The 22,231-nt window shown below is 37.2% G+C and overlaps 1 protein-coding gene across 3 annotated transcripts in view; it reads right to left on the bottom strand.

Annotated features, from left to right (window-relative positions):
• Positions 1–22,231, bottom strand: part of TBC1D12 (TBC1 domain family member 12) — a 41,225-nt gene that overhangs the window by 14,178 nt on the left and 4,816 nt on the right. For 2 of the 3 annotated variants that reach the window (XM_085583647.1, XM_021539549.3), the window contains exons 2-3: positions 9,936–10,059; positions 3,276–3,332 (exon numbers count right to left, since the gene is read on the bottom strand). In XM_085583647.1, the coding sequence (XP_085439773.1) occupies positions 3,276–3,332; positions 9,936–10,059 (181 nt within the window). The remainder of the gene's footprint in view (positions 1–3,275; positions 3,333–9,935; positions 10,060–22,231) is intronic. The other variant, XM_085583646.1, reaches the window with a different exon arrangement.

Below are 22,231 nucleotides of genomic sequence, written 5' to 3'. Positions count from 1 at the left end.
CATCATGAACAGTTGGGTTTTTTAAAAAGAGATCACATGGGCAGAGAAGGAAAACTCTTAAGTGTTACTAGAAAGAGTCAAAACAGAGACCAAAATAGATTTAGGCTCAAACTGTCATGGCTGCACATTCCCCAAACTGAAATACATTCCAAAGTATCAGAACTCTCCAAAGGAAGGTGCTTTTTCCTCAAGAAGCCTGTGCTCTAGGAAACTTATTTGAAGATTAGATCCCACAACAATCAGACATGTAGAGAACTTATGCAAATAAAGTATCCATTTTTTTCTGGAATACATTCTATGACTAGATGTAAAGAATCCAATATCCTTCACTGTGCATTTGATGCAGAATCTAAAAAGCTTGAACTTACATAAAACTTCACTTTGAAAGATGTGAGTTAATATTCTCCCATAACAAGGTAAAAACACAATTTGAAGTCAAATGCCTTGTCAAATGCTTAAGATGCAGGGCATGTGCCAGAAGATAGATCAGCTGACAGCTAAGATTCAAGACTACGTAAAATGTGTATATGTAAAAAAATTATTTTGGAAGTGTCACATGTATGGTTTCACAAGAAGGTTATTTTTAAAAATCTTTATTGCAACATATCAGGCATTTATTGAAAATTCCAGAACACTTCCTAATTCCAAATAAAGAAAAATAAATTTCAGCTCTAATAACAAGTTATCTTCTTACTATGTCTGGAACTGCATCCTGTTATCCACTGCCAATAATTAACTCAGTAAGAAGCTAAAAGCATGTTTTTCCTGAAAATCACTGTGACAATATATTTAAGAGTGCTTCAATATGTGCAGGGACTTGCATTTCTGGTATTTATTCCTGCACAGATAAAGATAAGCCTTTTAAACTACAGACAGGTAACTGGGGCTGGGAAAATATCTTTTGCTTATAAACATTTGTTTAAGAAGATAAAGATATCTCAAATAGTATCTTAAAACAAACCCCACCAAAACCAGAAACCCAAAAAACTCCACACCCTACCACCACAGCAAAGAACACCAAAAAAATGCCCTGGTAATCTAAATATTTTTTTTAAAAAGTAAATAAACACACAGAGGTCTTTATTGCTCGCACCTTTTTGTTATCTACATGGAAAACATGCAAGTCTGAAGTTTCATTCATCCTTCTGCTGCAGTACCATAAAGGACAGTCACACCATTGAGAGTAATTTTCAATACCTCTAAACAGTACTGGATTGCTCTGTGTAACACACAAATAACTGCTCATAGCTTCCTCTTCCAACACTTAAGCCAATGACCTTACAGAAAGGAGAACCAGCTGCACTGCAGCATTCCAGAAGCATTAGTAGACCTGAAGCAGGGTATGCTTGTGGGGATAAAGTATTTAGCTAAGTGTGAAACACAGGGGTTCAGTGTTAGAAGACAAACTTCCATCTGCAGAGGCCAGACTACACAGCTGTAAAGGAATAAATACCAACCATAAAATTCAACATGAATCTGGAATTAAGTTTGATCTATTTATGCTCCAACAACAAAAGCTGAACTCCTGGGAATGAGTGATAAAAGCCTTTGGTTACAAGGACTATGGAAGTTCTCACAGTACCAATTATACAGACAAAACACCACCCATCCAATTATGTTGTAGGTATGCTGGAGGAGAAAGGCATCTGATGTGTAGAGAATTTATGCAACTAAAGAATGCAACACTGAATAAACTTCCCCTGTCTTAAGGATTGCCTCTATTTAAGGTAGATGTTAATGCATACTAATACTCCAATTAAACTTCCTGTGTATGACAACTTTTTCTAATATGCTTTATCCTCTCTAACGCTAAGTCTGTTCCTATAACAGATTTTATTCAGTCATCTGTGACTTCTGCTGACAAAACAGAACAGGGATTGCCATATATTGTGCAAAAGGTTTTAAAGCTCTCTCCCTTCTACACACACGTGACCGGAGCAGACAGATCTATCAAACATCTATTATCATTATTTTCATGATGTTGTACAGCAAACTGTCATTAGAAAGATTATACGCCTTCATTTGAATCAGGGTTGATCATCCAAGAATAGAAGCACTAATAGAATCACCTAGGAGTCCATCTGTGTAAGAAGAATTTCTGCTAATGAACAATCTTACATCAGCATGCATATTGCCTCCAGGTTAAATGTTACAATTGCTGAGCTAGCACTGGCTACAAGGTGATTATAAACAGAGAAGTGTTTATAGCAAGAGTAGATGTCACTTAAAAATTCTGTGAGTCATAAACCAGACATTTTCCCAGAAATAAGAATTCCAGATGCTGTCAGGACAGGCAGAACAGTACATTCTCACCTAATTTGCAGGCAAAACAGAAAGAACAGATGTATTGATGGAGAAGAAAATACTAATCTTCACACAGTACAAAAGGACAACCAAACAGACACTTGAGAGTTTCTAGGTCAATCTTCCAAAGTTAACGCCATTCACTTTCAATTCTTTGTTTGCTGTATTTTTTCCTCAATTGGATATTTAATAAGGTGCATCAAGTTTCATCTTCTTTTGTTTACAAGAAGCCATCAGCCCTGAGCCCAATAAAGATATGATGAGAGTGGTCAGGCCATGTAATGTGAACCACAGGCATCAGAATCAACCAGCAGTTATATGACTGCTCTGTTTCACTGTTCCACAGAACTAAAAAGCCAATCTGTACTATTCATGTTTAATACGGAGTGCAGAATTACACAAAAAGTGTACAAAGTAATGGGCATACACAATTCCAGAAGGATCCCAGTCAGACAGATAATGTAAAATGCAACAAAAGTTTCAACAGCTTTTCTAGTTTTTCAGTGTCACGTTGGAAATAGCAAAAGCATCTGGAGATCTGAAGTGCCACTGCTAATAGCTTGTGCAGCTCAGTGACAGAAAGAAAATTCTAATATATCAATTTTCAAATTTAATAGGGTGTTCAAAAATATTACAAATTAAGCCTTTCAAAAATTTTTACCATTAAGCAATGAGGCACAGCAAACATAGAAAGTAAATTACTGTCAAGCTCTATGATTACCTATTTCTTACTATCCAAGAACATGCATTATAAACAATAAACAATAATTCTCTATCACTTCAAGTTGTTAGTGAGACTCACATGTGAAACCTGTTTATTTTGCTAATGGTTTTTAATGAGTTGATGGTTAGTGCCATAAAATATTCATGCTACTGTGAAAATGTGATGTTTGTACTATTTTAATGAGTGCTACACAATCCCATGCATGGCATCAAATACAACTACAAAAAGTATATATTAAGTTTCATACCCCTGTGTTTAATAGACTGAGAGCAGATATTGACGCAAGACTGCCAGAACTGTCATCCTAATAAGAAAAACAGAAGCAGAGCCTTAGTGAATAAAGGAAAAGACCATTGCAAAACAGCAATATGCAAGCCAAAATTTAAATTCACATGTAGAGTATTTATCCTGTACATTTGAGAAAACGTGGATTTGTCTGTTCCTCCTTCCTTTTCCAGCCCTCAAAATAGACACATAAGACAAAGACTTCCCATTGTGCAAGATCTGTACAGACATCAACTGGATTGTTTTTCTGGTTTAACTCATGTTTTATATTTTCAGTAATCAACCCCTTTGCCCAAAGGGAGATTTTTTCCATGGTGCTTCTCAGATGTATGACTGAGGCAGTACCTGATACAGCCTGTGTCTCCCTAGCACACACCACTCACAAACATTAGACTGACTTAACCACAGCCTTGGAAGGTATGTGCTGTTAGAAAGGAAAAACAAAACATTGTCCCCTGTCACGTTATCATTGGCATTTCTAAACTGAAAGCTCAAAAGTGGGCTCTATCTCAGCCTTGCTGGTAGTAACAGAGATGTATTTGTAATGCTTTGAGCAACAGTCACTTCCACTATAAATAAGATTCTAAGCACCACTCAAGTAGCAAGGCAACCAGGTATAAAAGCAAGCCCAGCTACAGGAAACCCTGTACAACCACAACTCTGCACATTTCCAACCAAAAGTCAAAGTTGGTTTTATAATGGAAAGATAAGCCAAGCTTAAAGATGAGGTGTAGGGGAGGTCACAAACAAAGCCCACTGCTTTTAAGCCTTGAATTACAGTGCCTGGAAGAAGGAAAATAAAGTTTTTATCATTAATTCAACAGAACATATCTGCAGTGTTCAGAATAATAGAAACCATTTTAAAGGCTTTCTTCACCCTTGCCATACTATTTTTCTTTTTCTGTACTGAAGTACCAAGCCAGCCTTGGAAGGGTAAGATTTTTATTAAAACAAATCAACAAAAAGACCTCACAATCTCATACTTTAAATAAATGTCCATGAAAGAGCTGTTTTACCATCCGAACCTATCCCTTTGGAATTCAATACAGCCTGCCTAGATGATGATTTTGCTTCCTCAGCACCTCAAGCTCAGCAGCATGTCTGCTTAACCTGCAAATGCTCAGTTCTTTGAGAGAAGAAAAAATCCTACGTATCATGCTTGGCTAAAGAAATTCAAAGGCCCAATAGAAGGAGAGGAATCCCACAAAAACAGACTCCAGAAGACCAAAAAATAATTTTTTTTCCCCACCAAATCCAAGTAAAATAAGTTCTATAATTTTATTACCTCTATTTATATTATTTGTTTCCTCCAAATCAAGCAACTTTCAGGAAGAGAAATGAAAATACATACCTATGTATGCTTATGCTTTCTTTTTCAAGCCTCAGTAAGAGAATAGTTGTTTCAATACTCTGAAGTTGCTCTTAAAGACTTCATTTTTTTAAAAAAAAGCAATCAGAAAAATTCACATCAGCAGATTCAATACTTCCATGTTATTTTCAAAACACTGATCCCATCCTCCCTGGTAAGGTGCTCCCCTGAGATGCATTTGTGCCACCAACATAGCACTGACATTGCAAGAAGTTCTCCTTAACAAATTTCCCTTGTCAAAGCAAGTTGTAATGTCCTGGCAGTAGGAGCTGAACTGTATTTTAAGGCCTTTATGCAAAACAAAAGAAAACATCTGTCACTCTGAGGTCCTACAGTTTCACTACCATTTTACTGACAAGATAATCAGGGAAGAAATCTAAAACACTGGGGAATGTCTATGGTTTAGCTCTAGAATAGATATTTTACTGACTACACATGTGATAATTGAATTATGTGGGATATTTCTCAACTGAATCTGAACTGCTACAGCACCTACAAAGACAACAATCCCAGACTTCTCACTGCTTCTGGTAGGGCAAATAGTTATTCAAGTGTTACAGGTTCCTTGCAAGACCAAATAGCCCCATTTATTATCTGTCCTTGTTTCAAGGCAGTTTGTTACCAATGTATTTCTGCTCTGTATCTGGCAAACAGGCAGAAGTCTTGCCTTTCTTTTTTCTCCAATAGTAGTCCAAGGTGAGCCAACATGACCTCTAAATAACAATCTTCTTAAAACCCACTCCTGTAAAACAGCATTCAACAACTTCTCTGAGATAGTCAGTCCTTGGGTTTGTTTACACACACACACATTTTAAAAGCATTATGAGCTTTGTGCACTTTTAAACTCTAACAATCAAGATTAGAGGGAAGAGTTAATATTACAAGCCAAAATGTTTGAGTCATATGAAAACTGATTCAAACCACATCTGTTCCTCGGAAGAGAAGCCTCTGAAAACCCTTGTCCCTGGGAGACTACAGGAATTCTGGTGAATCAATGACTGCAATTTCCCCGTTAGATCTCAGACTGGAGATAACAACATTGGAAATACAGTCAAGGTATTTTTTAGCCCTCAGGTATTTCTTTTTTTGTAAATATTTCAGAGCCATCCCAACATATTTTCAGAGGTTAGATGTACAACATTGACCCAGTCGAAGCTAGCACTTAATGGACTGTCAAAGATTAAGACCTTCAATTTTGTACACAAGGTGACAGCTATTCAAAAGATTACTTCACTTCTGAACAAGCAGTCATTGCTAAAATCACTGCAAGCTTTTAATGGTGTGGCAGATTTAAGTAAAAAAGAAGCTCTTTCTTTTCCACTTCATTTAAGGCTGCCACTGATAGAAGCATTATTAAACCTGCTGATAAAGCACATTTGGTGTACTTTTTGCTTTTTTTATTTTCCAATGTGTAAATGCATATTTTGAATTTACTTTAATTTAGGCATATTAGGAAAAACACACCATACTGCTTTAAACACATCAATAAAAAGTATGCAAGCCTGCTTTAATAAAATAAGATAAACTTAATGACTTGATATTCAGAAAACTTTTTGTCATAGATTAAAAGCTCTTTTCTTTAACTATATGCACAAAAAGTGAAATTGTGCTTGCATTTTTAAACAGAACTTGGACTTTAGTCAATACATTCCAAAATGTTGTATATCAGCCACAAGTCTGTTTCTGCTTTAAATGCTTCTGCATTAAAGTATTTCAACAGTCTAATTTAAAGCAGACTAAAGACTAAAAAGAATTTACCAAACTCATCATTAATGACAACATGCTTCTTATAAAAGCTAGTTTTATTAGCTGCAGTTCATGAAAAAAGGCACACTTCCTAAAACCATCAAATGCATTTGACATTTGCAGTCCTGGGGAGTCGTTTTCCCTTTTCAAAAAAACAGTGAAGGAATGAAGCCCAGAGGAAGGAGATGTCCAGCAAAAGAGTTGGCCTCAATCACATCCTGCTTGGGCAGCTCTAAATCCAAGGAGAGATGAGCGTGCCAGCAGCTGCGAGTGGGGAGATGCAGCTGCCAAGAACTTTCAACCTCTGACCCACTTTGAGGGAGCGCATCTCGCCCGAGGCGGCGCAGCTGCACGGATGGTGCAGGCAAACCCTGCAGGCTGCTGTATCACAAAAACATTCATCATCTTCTCCATGGGCTAAGAGGCTTGCAAAGAAATTATTTACAATCATGTTCATTAGGCAGTCTCTGAAGGCACAGCTGGCTGGCATCGTCATCTGAAATATGTCTGAAACAGTATCCCCAATTAAGTTTCCAGATTTTCTTGGAGGTTATTCAAGATATTACAAGCACTACCTGACTTCTCTGGAAGTCAAGTTGTCATATAGCAGTGTCTAGTTGATAGACAGTGACTGGGAGCCACAAGCATTCATTTAAATGTAATCAGCAATTTACTACACCATTCTTACCATAACAAAAAGAACAAAGGCAGTTTCCTTCAGCTAGGATGGAAAAGGGGCACATAACCCCTACCAGTCTTTTGGCTATACATCTACAATGATGTAATTTTTCTGTTTTACTAATAGGAAAGTACTTCATGCTTCATGATATTGCCATAAAACTTTGATGTAAGTATTATCCAAAAGACTTCCTCCTCTTATTCATTGCAAAGTTTTTCCTGTTGTGAGTTAATTTTTCTTGCAACCGGGCCTCTTAACATCTCATCTTTTACATGCAGGATGCTGACTGATTACCGAGTTTCCTTAATCAAGGGTTTATTTGCACCCTCACAAAACTGGCCACTGACATCAGTAAAGTGAAAGGACTGTGCCCAACCATGAAAAATAATGTTCAGGAATGGCAAGATTTGTTGCTAATAATAAACTACCATAACTTCCCTCACAGGCTGCTTTCCCACCTTCCTGTAGTCTTACACCCAAGGGTCATTTTAAAAAGCTAGCTAACAAGAAGTAACCATGGTTCTGTCCACAAAGAGCTAAAAAAATTGGGGGGAAAATGCGGGTTTCTGTTTCAATCATATCTGATCCCTCCACTCTGATTTAGAAAGTCAAAGTGCAAGGTTAGAGATACATTCCATGTAGGTTATGAAGTAACCTGACAGATACACAGAACTGTATGTAAACAAAACAAATTAAGGTTTAATCATACTTCTGTCAACTTCTTGAAGACTTTATATTCTTTTCCAGCCTACTGAGGAACTAGTCTAGAGACTACAGTCAGCCATTTGAAGTGAAGATGCTATTCCCCACTGATACTCAATAACCAAGTGTGCCTACATTCATTCTAACCCATCACCAGCTTAGCAAATGCAAACATTTTTTGAGAAAAGTAACCATCAGCTTTTCTTCAAAGACATATGCACATGGAGCTATATAGTAAATTTTAAACATGTGTAAGACATTTGACATATGCCAATTATGGAGAAAATGGAGTAATTTCTCAATTTAAGATCAAATTTCCTTAGGTATGTAGCTCTGTGTGTGGAGAACACTGTCAAGCTGGTTCCCCCTTTGGCAACTATCTTTTAGCTCATAAAGCATTAGATAAAGACCATGCCTGCTTTAGCCAAATAGAAAACTAAACCTATTAGCTATTACCGGTACTTTACGCAAGATCATGTAAATCCAACAGTGACTCTAACCTGGAAAACATTACAGCACAACCCACATGACTAGGAGCAACTCAATCATGGTTACAGCTAATACATTGCTGCATACATTTGCTTTTCTGACACTTTAGAGGATTTAAAAAATAGGAACACTACCATTTAAAACAAACACAATCACTGAGGGAAAACAGAATAAGAAAGCAGGACTGTTTCTTCAGATCATCATCTTCAAGGAAGTTGCCCAGGAAAGTTGTAGATGCCCCATCCCTGAAAGTGTTCAAAGTCAGGTTGGACAGGGTTTTGAGCAAACTGGTCTATTGGAAGGTGTCAGCCTATAGCAGGGAGAGTAGGACTCCCTTCCAAACCAAACCATTCTATTATAACATGTTCTCCAGAACAAATATCTTCATTACTAGAAAACAGCAAGCAGATGACAGGTAACATTGTGCAGATTCTCCATTTCTCAAGATGGAAGAGTCATCTGGATTTTACCACAGTATTTTCATAGCACAAGGCCAACAGCATGCACCTGCAAGCAAACCAAGAATGCTTGCCCTCTCCTACTCAGAGGCAAACCACTTAAATAAGAAAAGTGTATTTGAAAACAGAAAAAACATTCAGTTTACTTCACAGTACAAACCACAGAATAATTTGGGTTGGAAGGGATCTCTAAAGGTCACATAACCTCAACCCATTGTCACAAATCACATTGCATTAAAGTCCTTCAAAAAGATCCTCTCATTTTTTTACTTTGGTTGCTCCCAAAAGGCCCTCTTTGCCACAAAGCCCCTTCTAGGAGATAACTGAACACTGCCTCATTGACAGCCATTTATACCTGCCAAACACATCAGCTTATTTGGAATTTAAGAAAGGAGACAGAGAAAGCAGCCCTCAAGAGATTCAAGTTACTGTTCTAACCAACACCAGGGACATTCATATTTCTTATGTCAACCAATCTTTCAGCTTCAGGTTTGCACGCTGACATTATGTTAATGATACATTAGCAATTGCGCCCCTTTGAAGACGGACATTTTAGTATTATTTTATCAGAAGTATTATTTTATCCAAGACAGATTCCACAGGAACAATTATATGGAAGTGCAACCTTGTGACAGAGGAAGGAAATCAGAGGTATCTTTGTGAAGAATTCCAGTAGCTCAAACTCAAGTTTAACTTACAGTATTATTTTGCAACAAAATATCTTGAGTGAGATTAAAACTTTAATTTAAAGAAGATGACATGTTTCAAAATTCTAAGCAATTTGTCACAGGTCACCTACCCAGGGAGTCTTCCAGACAAGGATGGCAATGGAAAAATGAGTCAGATTGCAGCATGCCATGTTAAATAAGACAAAAATTTATATGGGAAATTAATGCAAGTTCTAATGCCTTGACAAAAACAGCTTAAATGCTTTTTGAACATATACCACGTTTTTGTAAGTACTTTTAATAAGTACTGAGATGTACTGAAGAATGTACAAAATAATCATAAAACTCAAACTCCTTAGTAACTACGATTACTTAAACAAAGCCCCAAAATAATGTTCTCAGAGCACCCTGTGGTCATGTAACACCAATGTGGATATAACAGCAGAGAAATGCAGTACCTGTGTGTTATTTTTGCAATCTTCCTACCTTGAGTTGTGTGATGTTTACTCACCTGCTGAATAATTTTGGAATCTTTTGGAAGGTTTTCCCTGGGTGGGACTTTTCCAAACAACTTCCAACCAGGAGCGCTTTGGACAGCAGGTTTGAGTTCCTTTGTCCTTTTAGTGAAGAAGTTTCTGAAAAGAGAGGATTTTGTTTTGTTTGTTATAAGCATATAAACAAATTATATTGTGCCTACTTACATTTCTTCAACTTCTCCACCAGTTTACCACTTGGGTGAACTGTAGAGATTTACTGCCCAGCAAATGCGTAGTGCGTTCTACTTTCAAATAATTAATTTGGAGTAGAGCATTTTCAATTACAGGTGCTTTGATGCTAATATTCGTACTTAACACTCAACTTTACCTCTGAACTATGCAATACCACAGCTTTTTAAAGTAATAGCAGGCACTTTCTTATATATAAACAGCGCACAGCAGACTCTCAACTTTTATTTGGGGTTTGCTTTAAATGTTTCTTCCTGACTTATATGGAGACTGAAATGACAACAGCTGAAAAACACCCTGTAACTTAAGAGATTTTTTTTTAAATGGTGAATTATTACTTGTACCAATCTTCACACCTTCAACTTTCATAGAAGGGACTAGAAAACCAGGCAAGAATCACACAGCTTCTGTTTAGCAGACAACCTTTATCAGTGCCTAAGGCAATTACATCCAAAGAGGCAGATGACTGCACTGCTCTTACTTCTTAGAAAGCCAACCATCACAAGACCGTGTTAGTGACCACATGTCAGATACTCAGCTATACTATTTGACTCCAATCACAAGTTCCCACAGACCATGTTATGTACAAGTGCTTTAAAAATGGAAAAAGTGTATTTATTCTGAATACTGGAAAGTAACTTTCCAGAAACTCTTAACACAAAGGGATTAAAAGCTCAATAGTCTGTAAGGTTATTTCTCAGGAAGCTTACCAGCTGACCTCATATGGGAGTACTTTTGGTGGAAGATGTTTTTGTAGTGTTAACTAGCTAACTTCACACTCTTCTTCTGCAAAGAGATCCCCAGATTCATTCTTTACTTAAAGTATTTGCTGTATTTTAAAATACAATTCCTTTTCAAATTTGAAGCAGAAATGTTTGTGCACAGCAAACAGTCCCTTAGCTTTGCCCAGATAAAAGTAGCATGCTTCACAACCACAATCTATCTGAAAAGTGCTCAGGGCTCTTAAATTCCAGTGCTGTCAGGGTTTCTGGCCAGGCAGCATAGTTTTACAATTAGGAACTGTTAATGTTTGTAAGATCTTGTACGGTCTTCATACGCAAGCTATCTTTTTTGTTCCCAGAATGTTTTTTGTTATTTGGGAAACAAGCAAATTCCTGTCAAAAATCCTTTCATTGCAAGTTTGTGTGAATGAACCCTCAGACTGTGAACTTTTGTGTAGCTGAGGATCCAGCCACCAGCAAACAGCAAGCTGGAGAGATGGAGAAGAAGGTGCTGATAGAGCGTGGAAGCCTCCCAAAAACCGGTAAGCTCAAGACTGGTAGTCCCGTGGGATCCTGGAAAAAATCAAGAAACTCAGAACACCAAGACTTTCCTCACTCCATTTGAGGCCACTGCCACACACTACCATCATCAACAGCTTGGAAAAAAAAAAAAAAACGTTGAAAGACTTCATTCAAGAAAACAGCAGTTGCTATAGTTGGGCAGGGAGTACAGGATTACACACACACACCTGATTGATGAGAACACTATGAGAGATTTTTGCAGAATGCCCAGATAGAATCTGTTGATGCGCCAGTACACTGTGCCACTTCTGTGGAGGTCTCCCAGATGTTGTTCCAACCCAGTTACTGGGAAAACATGTTTAGGAATAACTGATTGCATGGTTTGAATAGTTGGTTGCCATTAACGGAATTGAGTCGTTGCTACTAATAATACTTTAATTAATACAAATTCTTTTAGCAAGCATTGGTTGTGGTCCACGCATCCCACAATTCTGTCCCCATCAGAGAAATTTGTAATATCTTCATCCACCCCTGCAGAAGCCGAGGTAGCACTCAGAAGCTCCAAGACAGTGGTTTCTGATATACAGCCTGGAAAGGAGGAACAGTGAAAAAGACTAGCCATGGTACCCATGCCTTTGAAAAAACCATCCTCAGTCAATCCCAGGACTGCACACTATTAGTGAAATGAACAGATCCACTCAGTAAGACAAAAAAAAAAAAAAAAAAAGTGTGCTTACATAAATAACAAAGGCTCATTTCATAAGGACACTTTTCACAGTGCTTTACATTGTCTTCAGGAGGGAAGGAGGAGCATTCAAAGAATTCAAACAAGACAGAAGTTTTCTAAAGACAACATGTCACTCTGCACTACTCCACAGCCCTGCCCTTAAATCTGCAACAGCTGTATTAGAAGTTCATTAGAGAAGACCTTTTCCACAAAAGCAGGTATGCAGGAAGGTACATTCTGGAGTATCTTTCTTGACTTCATGGGTAGCAATAACCATCCAGTCTCTGTCCATACTATGGAACACCACCAGTTACTTGGCAGTTGAACTCCACTGCCGCTAGTATATGTAGAAGCTGAAATATGCATTTAATATTGATGGCAATCTGTCACTGTATCAAAGCTGGTTCATTATTAACCAGGTGGTAGATTTTTAAAAAGAAAAAAAAACTGTGTAAACATACAGATTTTTTAAATTAATATTTTGATACAAAATATTTAAGTGTGCTCATGGCTTTCACAATATTTAATTTTTCAGCTTCTTTTTAAACAAATAAAACATTTTAAAAAACCTCCCTTAATGTAGTCTGTAAGGAAAGAACTTTTACTGAGCACATTTTCAATTAAGTCTGTTTCTTGTGAAGGCTGAAAGCTGGTAAAACTTTGTATCATGTCAGAATAAACTTCACACAACAATTCTAATCCAAAGACAATTAATGAGAGATTACAAATTAACTTTGCTGAAGATGGAAGGACACTTCTTAATACATTGTTTTGGCAACTAACAGTATCACATCTGAGGTGTTCTTGACAGCAGTAAAGCCTTACAAAAGCCTTGCTAAGGAACAGCATCTGTGAATGCTTAAAAGTTGCATTCACTGAACTGCAGGAAGTGTACTACATTTGATGTGCTTCTTACTGCTTAGAATATTCATGAGTCTCACTGATCCCGGGAAGAGTCAACTATTGAAATGGCTGAAAAGTCAATAGCATTTTGGTATAGAATCTCAAAATCCATTTGAAAACCTCAAAATTCCTTAAAAAAAGAGTCTACACTCTAGAACTGAACAATTCTTTCTGATGCAAGGATCCATGGGGTAGAAATATTAAATCAGTTCGTTGATTTAAGCTCTGGTTTACAAAAGCCCAGGGGAAAGCTGCAAAGGTTTTTTCCCCCCTGCTTCTTTTATATAACACATATTAACACCCTCAAATGACACTCTAAAATGTTTCAGTAGGTGCCTTGAAGATCTTGAAAGCGAAATGAAATGCCACAGAATGAGAAGTTATTGGCACAGACCAGGACATCAACTGCTAACATGGTTTGGGTTACGCTAAACAATAACCTGTGCCCTGTGATCACACAACTGCAACAGCTGTAATGACAGCTATGACGGGTGGTTTTCCCCCCTGTTAACAGTGTTGCTTCAACTATTTCTGCCTGTGCTCAGAATGGTCTATGCAAGATTCACCATACTGGTGGTACAGCAATTCAAAAATGTTAACCATTTGTAAAGGTGACATTAACACTATGTTCTACTAATGAAATTACTTGTTTCCATTCCACTTTTGCTTTTAAAATCACTTGTTTGTTACTATTTATTAGTGTAGTCTAAATGCAATTAGAATTAAGTCTCAGAAGGGGATAGGTAGAACTTGATACTTTAGTGATTTTTTTTTTAATTTACTTTGAGGTTTTGAGCTCCCCCCAAAAAAAATCTCAACACAAAAAAACTTCTTTCTAATTTCCAGGTAGCTATAGGTAGAGAGGATGACAGATTTCCAAGATTTAGAGGAAGTTGCTGGAAAATATGAGACAATTACTTCAACCTTGGTCTTAAATTTTATCCAAAACCAGACTGTGCTGTATTTGCACAACAGCCACTCAAATAAAACTGAAGTGCTTTGAACAGCAGCAGGTAGGAAAGGCTCCAGGGTAGATCCACCTCCAGCAGTCTGCCTCTAGGTATAACTGAGTCACCTCTCCACAAGAACAAGAGTCTGACAAGAATCTTTTGTTTGACCAAAAATGTCAAACTAACCTTGTTTCAAGCTACACATATTTTTTCTACAGCTCTCTCAACAGAGATAACATATATGGATCTTCCCTTTGTACAGCTCCTCTGTGTGCCACGAACACCAGGCTATAGCTGTATTCCACCGCTTTGTGCAACCCAGCAACACCTTCAGAGCTTTCCTTCCCAATCATTCAATCATTAAAACTCCATATACAGGCTCAAGCTTCACCTATTCTGACACTTTAAGCAATCTATAGACAGATTTCAGGTGTAGAGGAAGGTTGGAGTTATACTTGAGCCTTTTAGGAGGAATATCAGTATAAAGCATACTAACAATGAGACTACTTTTCTCTATTCATCTTGCACTACAAAAAAAAATTGGCAAAATTCAAGTGGTATCAAAGAAGAGCATTACTGATACGCATGAGGAAATTATGCTTCCTTACATTTCACTTTAATATAAAAATTAATTTAATTTGAAATGCTGTATTACATTAGACAAAAGAAAATCAAAACAAAACACAAACACCCCTAAAAAATGACCACAAACAAAAAAAACAGAAAAAAAACAACCAAAAAAACCAAAACAAAACCACTAAACTATGGGCATCCTTGGCAAATGTAGTGTGGCACCAGAAAAACATTTTCTTTCCAAATAAAATATTCAGATATTAGGATAACGTTACCAATATATTAATGCTGTGTTTATATGTCAATGCTGAAAGGTAAACTACTATTCTCCGATTTCTCATCCTTAGAAAATAAACATTTTGAGCAGGCTCAAAGTTATCCATTCATTTACAAATAAAATAGCTCCAAAAAGAGATCTCAAGTTATACTAGCATAGTCTAAGTTACTTTTTTTAAATAAAAAGCTAACTGTCAAAATATTTTTCTGACTTTTACTTTACACACAACAATCTGGTTTACTGTCATTCTCCATCATCAATAATTTCTTCTCATTGCATCCATCTTTCAAGAGCTTTGATAACAGGAAAGTTGTTATGCCAAGAAACAAGATTTGAAAGCCACGAGAGCTGACAGAGGAAGTGAGGGCTGATTAGATTTTCCTTTTGATTAAGCACCTAGTACCTGTTAGTAAACACTGCATAAGACAACAGCATCATTTTAATCCAAAGAAGCAACACACAAACAGGAAGGAATCAGCAACCCACAGATTCCTCACAGAATCACAATCACAAAGGCTTAGACAGGAAATCCAGTACAGAAGTAATGCTACAAATGAACACCAAGTTGGACCAAAAAACCCAGTACATTTTCTGTGTTTTTAATATAGTTACAAAAATGCAGTTAAAAGCCCTGAAGTTAAATTTTTCTGAAATAACATTAAAAATCTACTGATTCCAACGAAATCTCAGAGCATGTAAAAGGAATAAAGTAACAAAATTCATTAAAAACTGTGTTTGTATTACAAAACAACTGATTTTGCATCTCCACAAAGAGATTCTGCTTGTACATTCTATCTGCCCTTTCTCCACCCCATGCTAATTTTTTAATAAGCTTCATAAGCATACAAAATAGGTGTATGTTTGAAACTTGTTGAAATTTGAATTAGCTGAAAGGCAAGCTGATAAGGAAATTACTTATTTACCCAACAATCTTTACCCAGAGAGTTGTATCAGTAAAGAGTTAGAAGAGGCATGTTCCAGGAATTGCTACAGATACATTTTTACAGACAGAAAACACTAAAATTAATCCTTTTTACTTAAAACCATACTTTTAGAACAAATTCTGGAGACTTCTATAAGCCTGCAATTCCATATTCTATATGGAATATTCCATACCCAAATACATAACAAGAACTATTACATTCATATTGGCATCTCTATACCAGGCGTAACAAAAGCTGCTTAAGAACAACAGAATTCTTCTCCATACTTGAGTCTTGGCCATGCTGTTATACTCTCATGTGAAATAATTTGGAAATAACAACAGAAAAAAAAAACCCATTGCTTTATTAAGAAGAATTAGCCCCTCTGCTTTACAAGACTTTTCAATAATTTACATGCAGAAACAAAGGTAACTCAACTCTAAGCATAAATAATGAATCATTGAAAGGAAATAAAACCTTTTTGGTTAGCCACTTACAAAGCCTGCAGAGCAACAGGCATTCTACATCTTTAATTTCAGTAGCTTCAAGTGTCAGCCCATTTTGATCCAATACATTTGTGATTGCTCTCAGCACAAGCTTCAAAGTTGCGCCCTATATTGGAAGAGATGTGACCCGACCAATTTTACAGTTTACATTTTCCACCATTTTCCAAGCAGCTGCTAGATACAAGACTCTCTTTTAATTTTATCACCCCAACTACAGATTTGTTATAGGTTTCTAGTTTTAGCACTTTCTAGATGTAAAGATCTCCTCTTTCTCTCTGCACCAAGATAACCCAAAGAATATTGCAAATGACACTCTCCAAAGGAGCTTCAATGTTTGCAATACTCTGAACCTGCAGTCTTAAATGCTACACAAGCAAGCTTTTGGCCTCTCTTGCTTCCCCACCCCTCCAACAAAAACAAATAAAATAAGGAAATGAAAACTCCTACCCAGAACAACAACCATCCTCAGCAAGACCAAGCTTGTAGTATTTTTTTTTAATTAAATATGATGTCTCCATTTATATTCTAAAGCCTTGGCTACAATTAGGTATGCCTGAAATTTAATGAACTGTCAAGGACTAGCTGCTAAGGATTGAGAAACTGGGAAGGAGGTGGCTTCTTGGAGAGGGCAAAGATTGACAGAACAATCATGGAACTGCACTGATGAGACTAAATTAGATCAACTCTCTTATCAAGCTCCTAGTGGATACCAGTCCCACAGTGGCTTTACAAACTGGCAGAAGTTTTACTACAGGTATACAAATACTTGGAAAGTTTTAAGAGTTGAAAGAGTTTAGCAGTATTAAAGAACACTTTGTACAGAACACTCACTGATAAACTGTATTTTACCAGACTACACTCTACCTAACAAAGAGCTGTTCCACAGATCAGCTTTACAAGCAGTTCAAACATTCAAAAACATACATAAAAAGCAGACACATAAGCAAGGTAACTGATGTGGTTAAATTTCAGAATGGTTTAATACAAATAAAGGAAGAGAATCAGCCTTTACTTTTTAGAGTGAAATAGCAAAACAGAGCTATATGCCAAACTGGTGTATCATTTTCATGTTTGATCAGGCAGTTATAAAGCTATTTTGACACTATGGTCAATCTTCTCTAATAATGATCAAAGGTCACTTACTCACAGCATTTAAAACAAAGTCTTAGATCACAGTTGTGAGAAGTGGAGAATTTTTACCAGCTGACTACAAGATATTCTGTGTATCTGTATTTTCTGGTATTTTTTTGTACAGCCAGGAACATCTACTCCATCAAAGTCACAGCTACTTAATGAGCAACACACTCCAAGCAAAACAGTCCTAGAGGAACAAGATCCCTTCCTTCCACAAACCCACATAATGGGGAAGCCTATTTCTCCTCCTTGCACAGTAATGTCCTACAATCTCTTCTGCTGCATCAGCTCCAAGACTCTCTATACTTTGCAAGTCAGTCCAACTCACAAGTCCCACAGAAAACCATCGACATTTTTTCACTCTCCAGCTTAATGAGCTACAACAGCTCACAGAGGATCATAAATACCAGAAGCAGGGATGAGACATTTCCTTTGTTTCCTGACAATAGCAAATTCTTCAGTCAGCTCACCAAGATTTCTCACAAAGTACAACTCAATTAAACAAAGAACCTGAAATTGTTCTAGATGTGCCTCACTTTTAGTTAAGGCAAAACTCACCAGCTTTATCAGGGTAATCACTATACCTATAGTTAAATGTTTCTATACAATGTATGCTATCAAAGCAAAGGTGATAAAGATTTCCAGCCTTTGACATGGCCTGCAAGTCTGTGAACTCGAAGTTCAAACACAGGGCAGAGTTTTATTTTGAAGATTGTCCCAGGGGTGATTGCAACTCTGACCAGCCTGGTTAAGCCTCAGTTAATATTTTTCCTTTCTGGTGCCTGACAGAGTGCCTGTCAACTACTTGATTGCACAATGTAGCACCACAACCGAGGTATTAACTGCAGCACTTTTGCAGTCACTCAGTGCACTGGGTTTCAGCTGCAACTAGCAATTCACAATATATTTTGTGTCATTGCCTCAGTGATCAATTACAGAAATATTACAGAACACAATAATTAATTTTTGCTTTATTAACAGATATAAGAAGCCAGGGGACTGATTTAATTCTGTTTTGCCTGATAACTTTCCTAAAAATGAGGAAGAAATTTTCCTATCACTTCACTACTTACAGAATTTGAGGAACAGCAAGCAATTTGCAAAATACTGTTTACGACAAGAAAAAGCTAGAATAATATAATAATTTAGGTTGGAAAAGGCCTCTAAGATAATCGAGTCCAACAATTAACCCACGACTGTTAGGATCACCACTAAACCATGTCTCCAGGTGTCACACCTACATGACTTTTAAACACCTCCAGGTATGGTGACTCAACCACTTCTTTGGGCAGCCTGTTCCAATGCTTGACTAGCCTTTCAGTGATGATCCTTTTCCCAATATCCAACCTATCCTTTTCCCAATATCCAACCTAAACCTCCCTTGCCACAACTTGAGGCTGTTTCCTCTCATCCTATTACTTCATATCTGGAAAAAGACACTGACACCCATGGCACTACAACCTCCTCTTAGGTATTTGCAGAGAGTGACAAGCTCTCCATTCAGCCTCCTGTCATCCAGTCTAAACCACCCCAATTCCCTCAGCTACATAAGGCAGATAGATGCCAACCACACAAATACCTTTGATAGCAAATGGATTGTTTTGAGTTTTAAAGCATTCTGGCATCCGGCATACAAACTGCTTCATTGCTGCCCAGCAGCAAGACAGACAAGATCCTACATTAATGAATGCATCAAGCAACTGAAGCAACACAGACAGGACAGAGCTTTGAGTCTGAGGTCTGAGCACAGCCAAGCTTAGATTGCCTATTCCTACAGCTGGCCTTCAGGAAGTTTAGACCAACAAATGTCAGAGGCAAGGGGAGCCAACAAGGAACCTTTTATTATGCTACATGATCAAAAGACACTCTATCACTTACCCAAGAGCACATTAAATAAAAATTCCCAATATAACAATGGAAACTGAACATAGCTTATTTTTAATAAAGGAGTACCTTGGAGAAGGGAGAAAAATTGTAGGAAAGTACTCCTATAGGCTACAGCTATTCTTTTCAGTCAGGCCATAAGAAAGCAGGAAAGGAATTCAGAAGAACACCAGTGTATTCACCTGAGTGTTTGGCTTTCTGAAGTTCTGAAAGAATAAACTCATCTATGACCATGAAAACTAGTTTTCTACTAACTAAAGTCATAAGTTCACCCATACAACACTCACACTCTTCTTCAGACTGTTACTCCAATATTGAGCCAAAAGCAAAATGCTCTGCAGGTAGCTTGCACAGCTGACTGGTTTCTGAAAATAGAGGCAAATTAATCAGTCTCTTCTGCAGGCTCTCCTTGTGTTCAGACTTCATTCAAAAATCTGTAGGATTTTTATGCTGGAGCTCTCTCAGACTCTGAGAGGTTTGACTGAACCTTGGAAACAGGCTGCAGTACTAGAGAGATGTAGCAAAAAACGTGCTTCACTTCCTTGGAAAGCAATAATAAAAAGATGAACACTCAAAGTTTAAAGCAATGCCAACCACCCAGATCAACAAACCTAGTTCCTTCCCAGCTGAACAGCAAACAAGATCAATTATGATAAAAAAGGACAGACTTTATATTGTAAACTTCTTAGTAGTTCCAACAAATTGAAGAGAGGAGTAACAATTTTCGCATCCACGTGAATGAAATGTGACAAAAAACCTTAAACTCCTTTTTTATTCTTAAGCAATCAGGGCAAAATAACCTAATTAATAACTGAACAGCCAAGAGAGCAAAAACATAAAACTATCATTTTCTTAGAGGCCAGCTGCAATTTAAGTGATCTCCTTTGGTTGTTATTTCCCATGTAAAAAATTCTTCTTTTAGTCATAGCCTATTCAGAAGAGTGGTCCCATTCACTTTGTCACAGTACTCTCAATATACTCTGTAAGAATCCCTGTGACCCCAAATAACCAGAAGACAACAGTGAATGAAAAGGCCTTCCACAAAATGAAGGGGGGGGGGGGGGGGGAGAAGATGCTTTCAGATTAAGTTTAAATGCCTCTGTAGAACACTCCTTAACAAAACAAGCTATGATTCCAACAGTTTGCTGCACACAAAACAGCAATTTAAGCTGTTTGGCTTGAAAAAAATCCACACAGACCTCCCCCAAAAAATTTACAGCATCAGTTTAATGAGAACTTACTTCATGAAAACTCCTACTAGGGTTATAAAACTCCTAGTGCAAATATATGTACCAATGTAGAATATAACTGTCCATTACACTGTTGTCCAAGGAGAGTAGAAAGACTGCTAATAACACTTTAGCATTATAGATTGATGAAGACTATACATCTAAGGCTTTAGAATTGACATATATTCTGTCAGCTTTTTTCCTTGAGGGGGTAGCTGGGGAAAGATTTGCTGTAGACAGAAGCTGGAGCAACGTGGCCTTCTGAAACCTATCCAGAGTTAAATCAATATAACATTCTTTTGCTTGAGCTCCTGAAATTTAACTTTGATTTGCTAGTCAACAGACATTCTAATCAAATTGATTCTATGGGTGCATAGCATCTTATCTACAGTGAAACACTCAGTGAAAGTCAGAAACTGGTCAACATGTCAACACAACTTCACAAAATAAATCCTTCTTCACAAATGTCACGGAAAAATCCACAGAGGAGTTTCTCAACTTGATAATATTAATGCTATTTCCTATTTTTATCAAGTTACTTATGTCTCTAACTTAGGAAAAAAGAGTACTGCTTGAAGTTGCCCACAGATTAGAGTCCAAGTACTCTTGCTTACTTTCTCCAGTCAACTTTAATTCAAAGCAATTATATGTATCCATTTCCTCACTTAAATTACAGAAAGCAAAAGCAACTGCACCCAGAAACAGAACAGGGAAGGGTGTCCTCATGATTTCTGGGGGAAGCTTTTATGTATTCCCTTAACTCTTCTCTCTTAACTATATTTCCAATATATTGATGGTACAGCTGTACTTTTTTTCATTTGGTTTGTTTTAATCTGGGCAATGTAAAAAAACAACATCAAAATCAAAAATAAAACACCAAAGTTTTTTCTGGATCAGTAAGATCTGACCAAGATATAGGCTTAGGCAATAGTGGAATAGAAATTAAGCACTGTCAAGTGACCCCATCAATCTGTTTTCTTATCTTTATAGGTATGGAAGGTTTAGAAGACCTGTCACAACTAGGACAGCTCATTCACACTTGATTCATTTTTGATCAAAAGTCCACTAAACATATTTCTTCTCCATAGGTGCACAGTACCTCCCCTGAAGTTTCTTGACGATTTATGGATGCAGAGCTTTTCTCCAAGAGAAATGCTGAATCTGGTACTAAACCTTCTCAAGACCCATCTAGGTAGATGCCCAGGTAATGCAAAAAGCTGCAAGTGTTGCTTAGTAATAAATTGAAATATAAACTACAAAGCTAGAGACACTACTGTGTACTGAGTAACAATACTCAGTGAACCTTCCTGCAACACTCCAGTCTCTGCCAAGGACATCTGTAAAGGCAAGAAGATTAGCAGCTTTTGAAGAACTGCCTACCCATGGAACCACAAGGCTGTGTTTACAATGATGGAGACAAAGATGTTAGCTTCAGTGATTTCTTAGTGCTTTGTGCCTACAAATACTGACTTCTTTTGACTTTCCATCTCCTCAAGTGGATATTTTTCAAAACTTCTGGACAACACAATCACTCTGAGCAATGAAGGAAGTATGAGACTAAAGACAGTTTCCATAAGAATATGTGTGCCAACTAGCCATGCATGCTTATAACCCCTTACACCTATTTCGCATAGCGAACTCCAAAGGCCTACAAGAAGTAGCAGTTATAAATTAATCTCACTGTGAATCTTGGGTGAATACTGGAACACAAGTACTTGGGAAAATGGTGCTC

The sequence above is a fragment of the Lonchura striata genome, chromosome 6 (assembly GCF_050655825.1).
Source record: "Lonchura striata isolate lonStrDom1 chromosome 6, ASM5065582v1, whole genome shotgun sequence".
Lineage (NCBI taxonomy): Eukaryota > Metazoa > Chordata > Aves > Passeriformes > Estrildidae > Lonchura > Lonchura striata.
Note: the sequence above shows the minus strand (reverse complement) of the source record. Positions and strands in the feature narration are given on the sequence as shown.